The following is a 12,934-nucleotide window of genomic DNA, read 5'->3' as shown; positions in this document are numbered from 1 at the left end:
TTCAATTTGTTATTTGACGAGCCCTTCAAAACCAGACGAGCGAGCGAGAGAGAATGAGGGAGAGCGAGAGCAATCCATGCAAATCTAATTGAATTGGTCATTGAATTAATTAAAGCATTAACAGCGATTAATTAAAACTCGTTTGGGCCGAAACCGAAAACCGGAGCGCGGCTATAAAAAGCCGCTGCCCTGCTGCTATTCGAGCAAAAAAGAAAACAAATATCAAAAATCATGTTGAATCATGTGAGTAACGAGAATTGATTTGATTTCTGTTAAGAGACTGACTTTGCATATCTAGAAATTTCTCCTCCTGCTGGTGGTGCTCCTGTGCGCCAGCTTCAGCTTCACCCTGGCCGATGTGAAGGAGCTGGAGCCGGTGCTGATTAAGCACGTCAATCAGCAGAATCTGGATGGCGCTGGCCAATACAATCACGAGATTGAGGTGAATAATGGCATCAGGGCATCGGCCAAGGGCAACGTAAACAGCGTCCAAGGCGAATACTTTCTGCCCGGCGAGGAGGGACCCATACGTGTGACCTATACAGCCGATGCCACTGGCTTTCATCCACATATTAATTAAACTCGTCTTGATGCAACTCGTTTACCCCTCGAAAAAAAAAAAAAAAAAAAAAAAAATTAAATAAAATAAAAATAAAAATGAACTCAAAATTCAACTGAAAACGAAATGTGATACAGTTAAATGGGACAAGGAGCGGGGCAGGCAATTGTAATTTATGCGGCTCATTACATTTCAATTTTAATAAAACAGATCAGCTTAATATATATTTATGTATTTACGTATATATCAACGGATTTGCACAACAATTTTGCTGGGGCTATAAAAGCCTTTGGCTAAGCGCAGTTCGAGCAGCAATTGAAACCCAAATATCAACATGCACAAACATGTAAGTATATTAAACACCTCAGCGGCTGTCCAACTCTTACAACTGTACTCGCCTCTACTTAACTGCCACGCCCCCTGTCGGACAGCTCTTCCTGATTGTCGCCCTGCTGTTTGCCGTCAGCTCCGCCGTGGATGACGATGCGCACGCCAAGGCGAAGGAGGTGCATAAGGATGACGGCCATGGCAACTTTGCTTATAGCTATGACATAACGAACGGCATCGGCGCCCAGGAGGTTGGCGACGCTCATAATAATGTCCAGGGCCAATATCACTTTACCTCCAAGGAGGGCGTGCCCATTCAGGTGTCCTACACAGCCGACGAGAACGGATATCATCCACATGGCGACTCGCTGCCCACGCCGCCGCCCACACCCGAAGCCATACTCAAGGCGCTGGCCTACATCGAGGCGCATCCGCCCAAGGAGGAGCAGAAGGTGCGCCCACGCCCGCAGCCAAAACACGGCAGACATTAGGCATTAGCCACTCGCCATGTCGCTCTGTCCCAGACACACACACACATACACACACACTCAACGATATTTCAATTGCAATTGGTTGCGTCCTTTCATCAGTTGGGCATAAAAATAAAACTTTACGACGCAAGATTTTCCACAAATTTCTATCCAAAGTGGGGGCTGTGGCGCGGCACGGCACGTGGCCCAGTCCCAACTCTTTCGCCAGGTCCATAAAATACGCATTGTCATGCTGCGCTGGGTGGGTGGAGCAGACGATAGCCGGAAGGGATGGCCATTGTAAATGTTATATTTAAATGCGACGAGTCCATTGTTCGATCTGAATGGAAGCCATTCGAAAACATGTTCCGGAAACGACAACTTAATGGAATATCTAAAAGTCCATTCACAGCCACATACAACAGACCAAAGGCATTTCAATGGGCCATACAGCACATTCAGATCCTGGCAATTGCCATGCCAGATCGGCACTTAAAAGGACTTACTCGAAATTCATGTAACTAGACAGAACTTAATGGGGTTTCAATCGGCTTGACTAGGACGTTCGAGATCCTCCAGAGTTTCTGGATTTCCTTTCCAATTTGTTGCCCATAGTATATATATTCCATACACCTTATTTATAGGGCACATCCTTTACTATTAAAGAGGTAGGAAGTGAATAACTCCTAAGAACTCCTTAAGAACTCCTATAGAAAAGATCATTTTATAGAACTTATAGCTATGTCAGCTACTGGTTTTCCATGCTGCTTGCTTGGGAAATATCCCATTCACTTCAGATCATTAAAGTAAACAGCTTATTGTTAGACTTACCCACCTGGATTCCTCAAGTAAATTCTGTACATCTCAATTATAACACTCATTATATTGTTACACCTTTGTCACCTTTCTTGACATCTCAGTTAACATTTCAAAATGACATCACGGAATTCAGTCTACTTTAAATGCGAAAAACAAGTAATATATAACAAAAGCTGTTCTATAGCTTGGCAGGATTGCGCGCCAGCTCCATGTCCTGCGATGTGGGATTCACCAGCTTGCGCACATCATTGAACTTTGGATTGTTCTTATCGCGCACCAGGTCAAATATTACGCTCTCGCTGGTGGTGATTATGCAGCCCGCCTGCCTCAGGCGCTCCAGAGCCAAATCGCGATCCTGATTGAGGCGCGAGCAACAGCAATCGGCCACAATGTAGACATTGATGTCCTGCTCCCGCAGATCAATTGCCGTTTGCTCTATGCATATGTGAGACTAAAAGAGGCAGGAGATTCAGTTACTCTTCGACAATAGCAGTAATAGTAACTACCTCCAGTCCATAGAGCACCACATCCTGTGGCTTCTCGCCAAAGATGTCCTTGATGACGCTCTTCACCTGCGGCGTCATCATGCTAAAGTAGGTCTTGCTCATCACAGCCTTTGCATGGGATATATCCACCTGGGCCACCGTTTTGCCCAGCTTCTCGGGATAGTGTTCCGTTACAACCAAAGGCACATCCAAAACTTTGCCAGCCTTTGTCTGTAAAAACAATCGATTATCGATAACGCATTTGGTTACAAAGTTCACAACTTACCAGCTTATCTACGTTCTTGACCATATTGTCGAAGAGCGGCATGCTGGGCCGAAATTTCTCCTGTATATCGCAGAGCAGAAACAAAGTCTTCTTTGGATTCAGGTGGCAGCGTCTGAAGGCCATTTTTGTTGCTGTCGTTAAAGTAGAAAAAAGTATTGATTGAGCACAAACAAATTAGATAATCAATTATATGTATCTGTACTTACTTGACTATTTTTTTTTTCTTATCAATTAAGAATCCAATTGATTTGAGTTAGCGAGAACAAAGTTTCTTACTTAGCGATGGTCCAAATAGCACAGAACAGCTGTTGCTCCCAAGCGAAACGGTTAAGCAATATCGATAGCAACACATATACATTTTGGCGAAAGCGTTGCCACATCAATAATGAAGGTGCATATGTTGATCACTTTCTGCGATATTCATCGATGATTACCGCCTGAAACGGTCAACAATTTGAATTTTACAATATATTATTATATGTATATGCAAACATATATTTAGATTTGAATATCAGTTTAATGGAATTCTGATTAAGAATGAATTTCCCATTTGTAAGTCACTTTGTTATTGATACTAATATTAGCTGTAACGCTTATAATGTCGCCAAACGGCTATACCCGCACCTTTTAACGATGATTATAACAGTTGATTATAAAAAACGTTAATTTGAAACCTAATTTAAATAGCTTTCAATTTAAATGGATTAGAAAGCACTTAAGCAACAGTCGTTAATTAAAAGCAACAGTGTCGAGGGCCCGTGGGCTCATTCCCCCCTCAAAAAGCAAAGCAAACAGCCAATAGGCATAAAGTCAACATTTATCAACTGCTGCCGACTAATCTCAAATCCCAGGCCCACTAGCTGCCATTTTGTGGCACTCAACTAGGGTCTTGAGCACTACCAAACCCCACGTGGCAATTAAACTAAATTGTGTGGACCCGCCCAGACAAAACTGAGCTCTCACCAACCAACACACACACACACACACACAGGTAACAGATTTATATTCATAAGCTAGGCCCCAAAACAGGCAAAAAGCTGTGGGGGTTTGTAGATAAAGAGAGAGAGACAGAGAGAGTGAGAGAGCTTGGGCTGCTGCGGTGGGCTCCGCTGTGCTGTGCTGGCATTTATAATTGAATTCCTTAATGCGGGCGTCCAACCCCGCCCATCGCATAGCATTATAGTAATGAAGCCACAGTCGATTTCAATAACGCAATCAAATGCGTGCAATTTCCAAAAAACCACAACATCCAATGCCAAAGCGAACCAAAATGTCCAATTGACCAAAGTCCAATGCCGCACGCATTGTTCGCAGCCAAGCTAAAGTGTGTTATATTCTCCACTCTTCTCTCAATTTTTTTTTTTTTTTTTACCAGCTTTCGCATGCCTGACACGTAGTTTTCTATGGCCGAGCACGGGCTGGACCAACGCCAATGCCTTGATAATGGAATGGCAATGGCAGCCCTTACTCTCCATTTACTGCGGGCTCCCCTGCCCCAGGCTCCACTGTCGCATGCATATTTCAGCAATTTACGCTACCTTTTTGCCCCCTTTTTCTCGGCGTTAACCATCCAGGAGCAGAGTTCGCAACAGTCCACGCTATGCTCTGCGTACATATTTTATGAGCCTCCAAAGTTGCGGGCGCTGCAATTTAAAAAAAAAAAAAAAAATAGGAAAGAGAAGCGAAACAGAAGCTGAGTGTACCACTCGAAATCGTGTAAACCAAGGTTCCTTTTTCGGGTTTTTGGCCAAGTTTTAACTGGACTTCGTTATGGACACTTGACTTTTGCTGCTGCGTGGGCATTTTATACAATGCTCTCCAAATGGAAAATGGCAAATGGCTACGGTGGGACTGCACTATGATAGACTACTTGCTGGATATTTCACTCTCCCTCCTTCTCTCTCTCTCCCTCTTTCTCTGTCTACCTCTTTCTGGACAATCCGTTTAGTAAAAGTAAAAATGCTTCGATAAGTTTATAGGATTTAATGTCTATAAATACTATTAAACTTAAATAATTCTCTTGAGCTGGAATACAGTCTGAATGTAGTATGACGTACTGACTAGCATTTTTATAACCTGAAAAAATTGAATGCTAAATTCTAAAAGCGCTTTTGGACAAAACGACGAATTGGCATTATTCATTGAAATTTTCTTCAAGCTTTTGATACCATTTCGGAAACTTGTATTGAATATACTATATATTCAGAAAATACAATATGTTCAGAAAACTTGTATACTACCAAGAATACACAAATTTGATTGCTCAAACTTAGCACAAATTTTCTAAGTCAAAATTTTGAAAAGTTATCGATAACAGTTTACTGATTCTTATATTTATATACAAAAGACTTATAAAAATAAATTATGAATGCTTTTATAAAGAAAGGTGAGACATCTATTTCTATAAAGAATGCTGTCATTTTCTTTATTTATTAAAGTTGTGCACAAGTTATCGATAACAAACTAGTAACAACAATTTGTAATATCCTAAACTGAAACCTATTAAACTAATTTTCTTGCCCATTTCACTCACGTTCATGCACACGTTTATTATAGTCAAGCTAAGCTGTATCATACTACGCACAGCCAATACGCATTTCGATAGATATTTGGCTATATACAAGTATGTATGTGTGTGCCTCTGTGTATCTGTATTCATAGCGCTATGCGCTAGTCGCAGCCATTTTGGCTTTTCAATTTCAACGCCATTTTCGCTTGAACGAGCATCGGGCGTAATTTGCATTTTTTATTTGGTTTTATTGTGAGACGGTTGGGCTATTTTTAGCCAGCTAAGTCTGCCAAGAGACAGGTGATAATGCCAATAATAAGTAGACTCAATTGCCACAGCGAATTGCCAAATAAAAGAAGAAGAAAAAGTAAGCTGAAACCTAAACTAAAACAGAAACAGCCACGAGCTATAGAAGTTGAGTGCCAAATGGCAACAACAATTCATTTTGTGGCACAAATTTTCCAAAATTTCCCTTTTTGGCTTTTGGAAAAACAATTTGCGTAAAGTCACAAAATGTTTGTCTGCCAGACAGCCAAAACACACGCACATATGTTAAGTATCTCCCACTCTCTCTCTCTCTCTCTCGTTCTATCTCCTTCCTCTCTCTCTCCCTCTCTTGGTATTTTTATGTGATTTCTTCAGTCAGTCGAACTTTTCGAGATGAAAACTGGGGAGCGCAACTCTCTTGAGCAGCTAGAAAGGGGGCGTAAAGGGAGTTCAAATGGAAATTGTTATAGCATTTATAGTATTCAAGCGCCTCAGAGTGTGCCTGTGTGTGTGTGTGTGTTTGTGTGTGTATTTTGTTGCAATTTATTCAATGAAATGTAAATGCGACTCAATTGTAGTTTATTTTGTAGTAATTCTTGATTACACAATAAGCAAAAGTCATTTAATTTCGATTGCGTTCGTTCAGCATTTTCATTTTCATTTTCATTTTAGCATTTTAGCATTCTAGCATTTTTCTATTTTCAATTTGCATATTGCTCTAGGGGCTTGGCAAAGCCACAACAACTATTACCATCTATGACTTGGGCCATATGCTTCTAGCTTGTCGCAGCTCTTCAAATTTTCCAACATGGAAATTCACTTTGTGCATGACTTTTCAGCGCCGCTGATAGATGTGTGCGAAAACTTTTGTTTTGACACAATAAATGTTGTTTGTACATATGCCACACACATACACACATACACTATAAATATGCCCATACATATCTACCATATATTATGTGTATTGGATATGTATGCCAACCCCTTTTTATTTGCACTGGCTAAGTTTTGCGCCCCTTTTTAGCTTATCAACAGAAATGTTCGAAATTCAACTGATATGCCAAACTACGCACGTTATTCACTGCCACGCCCCCACGCATACACGCCCTTTGCTCGGCCGGCCTCGCCCGACTCCATATGAAGACATGCTGGCATTTGTGTAGGCAGCTCCTCTATATAGCTATATAGCTATATAGCTAATGCTTGTCACGTTTGCCTCAACGTTTGACAAGGCAAATTCGACATGCGAAAGAGCGAAGCCAAAATAACAAAAAAGTACAAAACAAAGGAAGGATCAAAGCGCATAGGGCGGCTGCTGCAACTGCATGGCATGCCCAAGGGATACCCTGTACTTTAACTGTAGTTCTAGCTTCCACCTTCTAACTTCTAACTCACTATATTCTCTATCTTCTATCTTCTATCTCATATTTTCCATTTTCCATCTTCCATATTCTACCTTATGTCTTCTATCTTCCATCTTCCATCCTTTACCTTCCATCTTCCATTTTCTATTTTTCATTCTAATTTTCCATCCTCCATCCTCCATCTTCTATCTTCCATCTTCTATTTTCCATCTTTCATCTTTTATCTATCATCTTTTATCTTTCATCTTTCATCTTGCATCTTGCATCATCTATCCTCCATCCTCCATGCCCCATCTTTCTTCTTCCTTCTTTCTTTTTCCATCTTGCATCTTCTATCTTCAAACTTCTATTTTTTCTTCCATATTTTCTATTTCCTATGTACTATCATCTATCGCCTATGGTCTAGGTTCCAATCTTCCAATCTTCTAATCTGTCATATTTTAATCTTCCATCTTCTCATTTTCTAACCTTTTAGTTTTCCATTTTCTTCTTGTATTTTCGACCTTCAGTCGTTCATTTGCTAACTTCATCTTCAGCATTATTTTCTATTTACTGATATTTCTAAAAACTTTAAACCAAGCAACCCATCTAAAGCCACTGTAGTTGCAGGGTATTGCGTGTAATAAAAATAATAAAAATGCACACATTAAAGCGCAAAAAGACGAAGGTAAGGCAAGAGCAAATGATTTTCACAGGTGAATTGGAAAGCGCGTAATGTTGTAATGTTGTAATGTTTGACTTGCCAGTGGGCACGTGCCTCAGCTCCACTACAGCTGGGCCCCTCTAGCAGTTTTGCCCCTACAACCCCGCTAACAACGAGACCCACACACACTCACAGAGAGAGAGAGAGAGAGAGAGAGAGAGAGAGAGAGAGCTCACATGTCGCAGCGAGTCAAGTCAAGCAAAGCGGCAGCTGGGGTGAGGGACGGAAAAAGAACAAACTGAGGGAGTTGAAGCGAGGCAGCATTTGAGCTGGGGCGAGTTTGGGGCCAAATGTCTCGCTGTCGACGCTGGCACACGTGGCGTATGCGTAACGCGACGCGCCACTTTTGCAAATTGGATGAAAATCTTTGGCTTTTCAGCGCCAACGTCAAAGGATGCGAATTGCGTGGATGCATTCGCCTGTAAATTGACATGTTTTGATGCTAGCAGCCAAGCCCCGCCACTCCGGCTGCCCCTCCCCACCCACCACTACGCTCTGTCCTGCTACACTTTAGCTCAAAGTGTGAACTGGGCTGCAATTTTTGATTTGTCGCAGTCTCTCGCATAGCTCGCTCACACATGAAAAGTTGCCCCGAGACTCATTCGTCATGTGGCAAACGAAAATAAAAGCGCAAAAGGCAAAAAAGGACTTGCAACATAAAACTAAGGCCAGGACAGCAGCTCAAGTGGAAGCGACAAAGAGCGGAGAGACGCCGCCCGGCGGCAGCTCCTTTACCCACAAGTTTTTTATTTTCTTTTTTTTTTATTTTTGGTTCTTTTTTTTCTCTACTCCTTTTGTATAACTTTTGGATTATGTTGTAAAGTTTTCAGTTGCGTGGCGCACATAAGAAATAAAACAAATTCGAGTCTCAAGTTGCTCTGGAAATTTATAAGTCTTGGGCTTGGGCTTACCTTAAATAAACTACTTCCCATATGCTACAACAACAGCCACAAGCCAAAAAGAGCTGGCAAATATATATATATTTTAACACGGCTCACAGACAGGTCGTCGTTGTAACTCTTGACAGCAGCTGCTGCTCGCTTTTTATGGCCACGAGACACGTTTAAGAAGCAGAACTAAAATTTAAAGCGCTTCAGACTGCCAACTGGCAAATTGCTAGTTTCAGATTGCAATTCAACATGGGAGGCGCCCAGCAAATGATACACTGCAAGAAATTGGGGGAACTGACGGCAGCTGGCAGCAGGTGAAATATGAGCTGAGCTAAGCTGAAAGGCAAATAGAAACTGAGTTGACACAAAGCAAGGGTGAGGCGGACTTCAAAGCATTTAAGGAAAATTAGCTGAAGCTGTGAGCGAGAGCCTAAAAGAAATTGGAGTGAACTTGGGGAAGGTGTGTAGAAGAGCAGGAAATTTTTATAGACTATATATGGTATTTATCATAAATAGGTATATACTTATGCATATTGTGAAAATATGAAAATGGTTTAGAATGAAGCAGTACTCTATAGAGGGATATATGATCTTAATAATCTTAAACTTAGAGAAAATTGAAAGCAACTGCAGAAGAAAAGTGGGAGATTAGCATCTACACTCGATGTAGGACACTTGGCATGAAGAACCTATTCGTTTCCAGCAGCAAAGAAAAGAATCCATGTAATACTATAGAGAGCGATCAGATCAGATGGCAAATAAAATTAACGAATTTGGGGATAATGTGAAAAAATCCCGTGAAAAGCTTTAAAAAACGGGAGCTTATTTTCGTGCTCGATATGAAATCTCAGATAAGTATTAAAATCATATATATTCAAGACTTACTAAAAAATAAATAAATTAGTAGAAAATAAAGTGAAAAAGTGTGAGTAACTAAAATAAAAAATTTTTTAAAAATTTTCCCAAATCTGTTAAAAACAAATGTTGCTAATAAAATAAAAAAATAAAAGATTAACTAAAAATTAATAATAAAGGGATAGAAAATGTTGAATTTTCTATAATAAAAATATAAATATAAATTAGTTCAATTTGATATCAACGTAGTCCCAGCTCACATATTTCAGCGGGTTGTCTCCACACATTTCGAGTTGAGCCTCTCATCATCAAGACATCATAAGAACTCATTTCAGTTAGAATTAGAAATAATGTTTTCCCCACTTTCTCGCAGTGCAGCTGGCTAACCCTGCATAGCTCTTTGTAGTGCAACTCATTGAGGTTCATTGAACCAAATTGCTGAGCGTATTTCCGTGTTTGTGTTTGACTCTGAGGCTCAGGCTTAGGCTGAAGCTGCATAGCAGGAGCAGCAGGAGCAGCAGCAGCAGCAAATAAACTTTTGAGCTAATGCTGTAGTTGTTGTTGTTGTCGTTGATGATGTTGTTGCTGCTTCTGTTGACACGACGCTGAGCTGCAGCACTTTGAGTGGCTGCCCAGAGACTCGACTCGGGCGCCCAGCATAAATGTGCACATAATTATCCTTTGAATGCGCTCAGGCATGCAGTCAAGCGTGTCTCTGTGCATGTGTGTGTATATAGACTGTCACCTAGACGCAGGCTAGCTGCAAACGGTGGGCGTGGCAGCAGATGCGCCTCAGCAAGCACACAAACAACTGAGATGAGGTTTATGTTTTGTTTGAGCTAACTTTAAGATCTAAACAACAACATCCTTGGCTACCTTTAAAAGGTAAATCTGTGTCTTAATTAATGTATAATGCATAATTAAAAATAAAAAGCCAAACAGCAAACAACGATAAAGGTGCACGCAAAAAGCAAGCCTAAAACAAAAACTTTGCGAAATATATTATGAAAAAAAAAAGAAAAACAAAATAATAAGAAAACATGAAAAAAGGTGCCCAAAACAAGTTGCTCTAATTTATATATGTATATATTCATATATACATATATATGTCTGTAAGTCTCAAACAGACGCCCCAAAGGCCTAAGACCAAAGGCCACAAAAGTGCCAAACGCAAAGGCAAACAATGCCAACTGCTAGGGTGACAGAGTGAGAGAGAGAGAGAGAGAGAGGGAGAGATGCAGAGTGAGTCAAAGTCGCCCACCTCCTCTCAGGGGGGCGTCGGCGTTCAGCTCGTATTATTTGAAGTTGACATTGCGCCACCTACGCGAAGCGACGTGCTGCCAACATGGCACAACACTGCCACGCCCACAAATTGGCGCCAACTTTTAATTATTCCATCATATTCATAAACTTTTTTTCTCAACTGTATGTGTGGGAGTGCGTGTGAGGGCAGAGCGAGGGGAGTGCTGAGTGGCGCTCATTATGTGCGTCACACACTCGAGCTGCAGGCAGCTGCCAGGCGCACAAAGTGTGGGCGTGGCTGTGGCTGAACTAAACGACAGGCTGCTTATTGTTGAGACGCACGTTGTTGTTGTTGCTGATTGTTGCTGCTCTCTTGTTTCAGATACCCTGTAATGTGAACAAAGTGAGCACAAGCATTGTTTCCAGAAGAGAGAAATTTCGTATAAAATATCCCAACAAGGCTATAGGCATATATAACAGCTTACACAAGGCAGTATAACAGTTTATGGAGAGACAAATTGAGTTCGTATATCAGTTAATTAATATTTCTATAACACCTCGTAAGGGATCATTGAAAATTAATTTCCCTTAAAAGGGGATATTTCATTTAAAATGTCCCCCACCACAGGGTAGCATTGTGGCAAATACCTTTCCTCCTTCTGCCATTCACATTTGTTCACAATTGTCGTTGTCGCTGTTGTTGTTGTTTTTGCTGTTGTCCCGCCTTTGTTTTTGGTGTAATGCTAACAATGGCGTCTTCAGGACGGCGCCTTCTCAAACACTTTTGCGGCGTCTGGCGGCGTCTTACATAGAGAATCTTAAAGGAGCAAGGCTAAATGGCGACAAGCAGAGGGGCAACAGGGCAGTCCGACAATGGAGCATGGAGCAGCGGCTGGGGCAGAGGGCAGCAGGCGTTACTCCATAAAAATGAACAACAGCCTTTTTATTGTCGAACAATGAACAGGCAGCGCTCGAGCTTTTGGCATTTCTTTGCTAGTTGTTGTTTTTGTTGTTGTTGTCGTTCTTCTTGTCATCGACAACCAGTGTTGCCAGCTGTTGAGCTCCGAAATAATTTGTGGATAAGAGCTGAATAAAACCGGCTGAAATTTAGGAGAAATGCTGGAATGGCGGACTAAATGGAAACTGGCAGAAAACATTATTTCCTTTGAGTACTTTCTCCAAGAATTACCTCCGAGTATTTCCTCCAAATATCTCCTCCAAGTCTTTAATGCTTAGCTGAACGATCACACACTTCACTTCACTTTACTGCACTACACGACTGACCCCACCAGGCCTGGACGACTGAAGAAATTCTTCAGCTGCTGCCCTTTATATAGGGCGACTTACACTCGAACACTAAGACGCGCTCAAATGTTGAGCATACACATAGACAACTCGAATGATCTTCTAGAGTTATACTTCGTACGAGAGATGGACAATGAGAGAGAGAGAGAGAGAGCGAGAGAGAGAGAGAGAGAGGGAGAGAGAGAGTGAGAGAGAGTGAGAGAGAGTGAGACAGAGAAAGAAATTGAGAGAGTGAGAGAGGGGAGGAGAGAGAGAGAAAGAGTGAGAGAGAGAGAGAGAAAGAGTGAGAGAGAGAGAGATGGAGAGAGAGAGAGAGGATGAGAGTGAGAGAGAGAGAGGATGAGAGTGAGAGAGAGAGAGAGAGAGATATAGAGAGATAGAGAGAGCTAGAGAGAGAGAGAGATAGAGAGAGAGAGAGAGAGAGAGAGGATGAGAGTGAGAGGTTGAGAGAGAGAGAGAGAGAGAGATAGAAATATCAACACATATACAGGCAAACAAAAACTGCATAATCTGTCTCATTTTTGGCTATTTTATCTCACATACTCATTTATAAATAGGCTAGATCTAGCCTAAAAGAGGCTAAGGCCTCAACACTGCCGACAAAAGCATTTAATGAGGCTGTCGCCTTATTGTGTTCAATTGTGCTTGGGCAGCCTTAAGAATTTCTAATATTAAGTACTACCAGCGCGAAAGGGATGGGAAAATAAGTTGCTTTGCGCGCAAACTCTTATAGTGAAAGCAACATGATTTGGCATTTTCCAGTTCTTAACTTTCTAAGCGAATGCATATTTAATGACCAAGCTCAGCACAAGAGCGCATTATAAGTTTAAAACGTTGCATATTATAGTGAAAT

At 41.4% G+C, this 12,934-nt stretch overlaps 3 protein-coding genes across 3 annotated transcripts; 2 read left to right on the top strand and 1 right to left on the bottom strand.

Moving 5' to 3' along the window:
- Window position 1: 1 nt before the first annotated feature.
- Window positions 2-658, top strand: Cpr60D (Cuticular protein 60D). The gene is made up of 2 exons (XM_018011842.2): window positions 2-243; window positions 299-658. Exons 1-2 carry the CDS (start codon window positions 232-234, stop codon window positions 578-580), a joined length of 294 nt encoding a protein of 97 aa, XP_017867331.1. The 5' UTR covers window positions 2-231; the 3' UTR covers window positions 581-658.
- Window positions 659-764: 106 nt separating this feature from the next.
- On the top strand, window positions 765-1,509 carry LOC108616557 (larval cuticle protein 4-like). The gene is made up of 2 exons (XM_018011840.2): window positions 765-905; window positions 991-1,509. The coding sequence occupies exons 1-2, from the start codon at window positions 894-896 to the stop codon at window positions 1,375-1,377; spliced, it is 399 nt and encodes a 132-aa protein (XP_017867329.1). The 5' UTR covers window positions 765-893; the 3' UTR covers window positions 1,378-1,509.
- A 711-nt stretch (window positions 1,510-2,220) lies between these two features.
- LOC108616553 (isochorismatase domain-containing protein 1) lies at window positions 2,221-3,366 on the bottom strand. Its single transcript, XM_089470989.1, has 4 exons — window positions 3,153-3,366; window positions 2,947-3,077; window positions 2,682-2,891; window positions 2,221-2,626 (listed from the first exon to the last, which is right to left on the bottom strand). Exons 2-4 carry the CDS (start codon window positions 3,067-3,069, stop codon window positions 2,354-2,356), a joined length of 606 nt encoding a protein of 201 aa, XP_089327115.1. The 5' UTR covers window positions 3,070-3,077; window positions 3,153-3,366; the 3' UTR covers window positions 2,221-2,353.
- Window positions 3,367-12,934: the final 9,568 nt, after the last annotated feature.

The sequence above is a fragment of the Drosophila arizonae genome, chromosome 5, assembly GCF_054131065.1.
Source record: "Drosophila arizonae isolate 15081-1271.41 chromosome 5, UAZ_ARI_1.0, whole genome shotgun sequence".
In the NCBI taxonomy this organism is placed as follows: Eukaryota; Metazoa; Arthropoda; class Insecta; order Diptera; family Drosophilidae; genus Drosophila; species Drosophila arizonae.
Note: the sequence above shows the minus strand (reverse complement) of the source record. Positions and strands in the feature narration are given on the sequence as shown.

What these genes read in the sequence shown, in the direction of transcription:
- LOC108616553 (XM_089470989.1), bottom strand. Translation starts at nt 3,069, where the DNA reads ATGGCCTTCAGACGCTGCCACCTGAATCCAAAGAAGACTTTGTTTCTG. An exon ending in TCAAGAACGTAGATAAGCTG is followed by an intron (nt 2,892 to 2,946) that starts GTAAGTTGTGAA and finishes TTGTTTTTACAG; the next exon opens with ACAAAGGCTGGCAAAGTTTT. An exon ending in TGGTGCTCTATGGACTGGAG is followed by an intron (nt 2,627 to 2,681) that starts GTAGTTACTATT and finishes TGCCTCTTTTAG; the next exon opens with TCTCACATATGCATAGAGCA.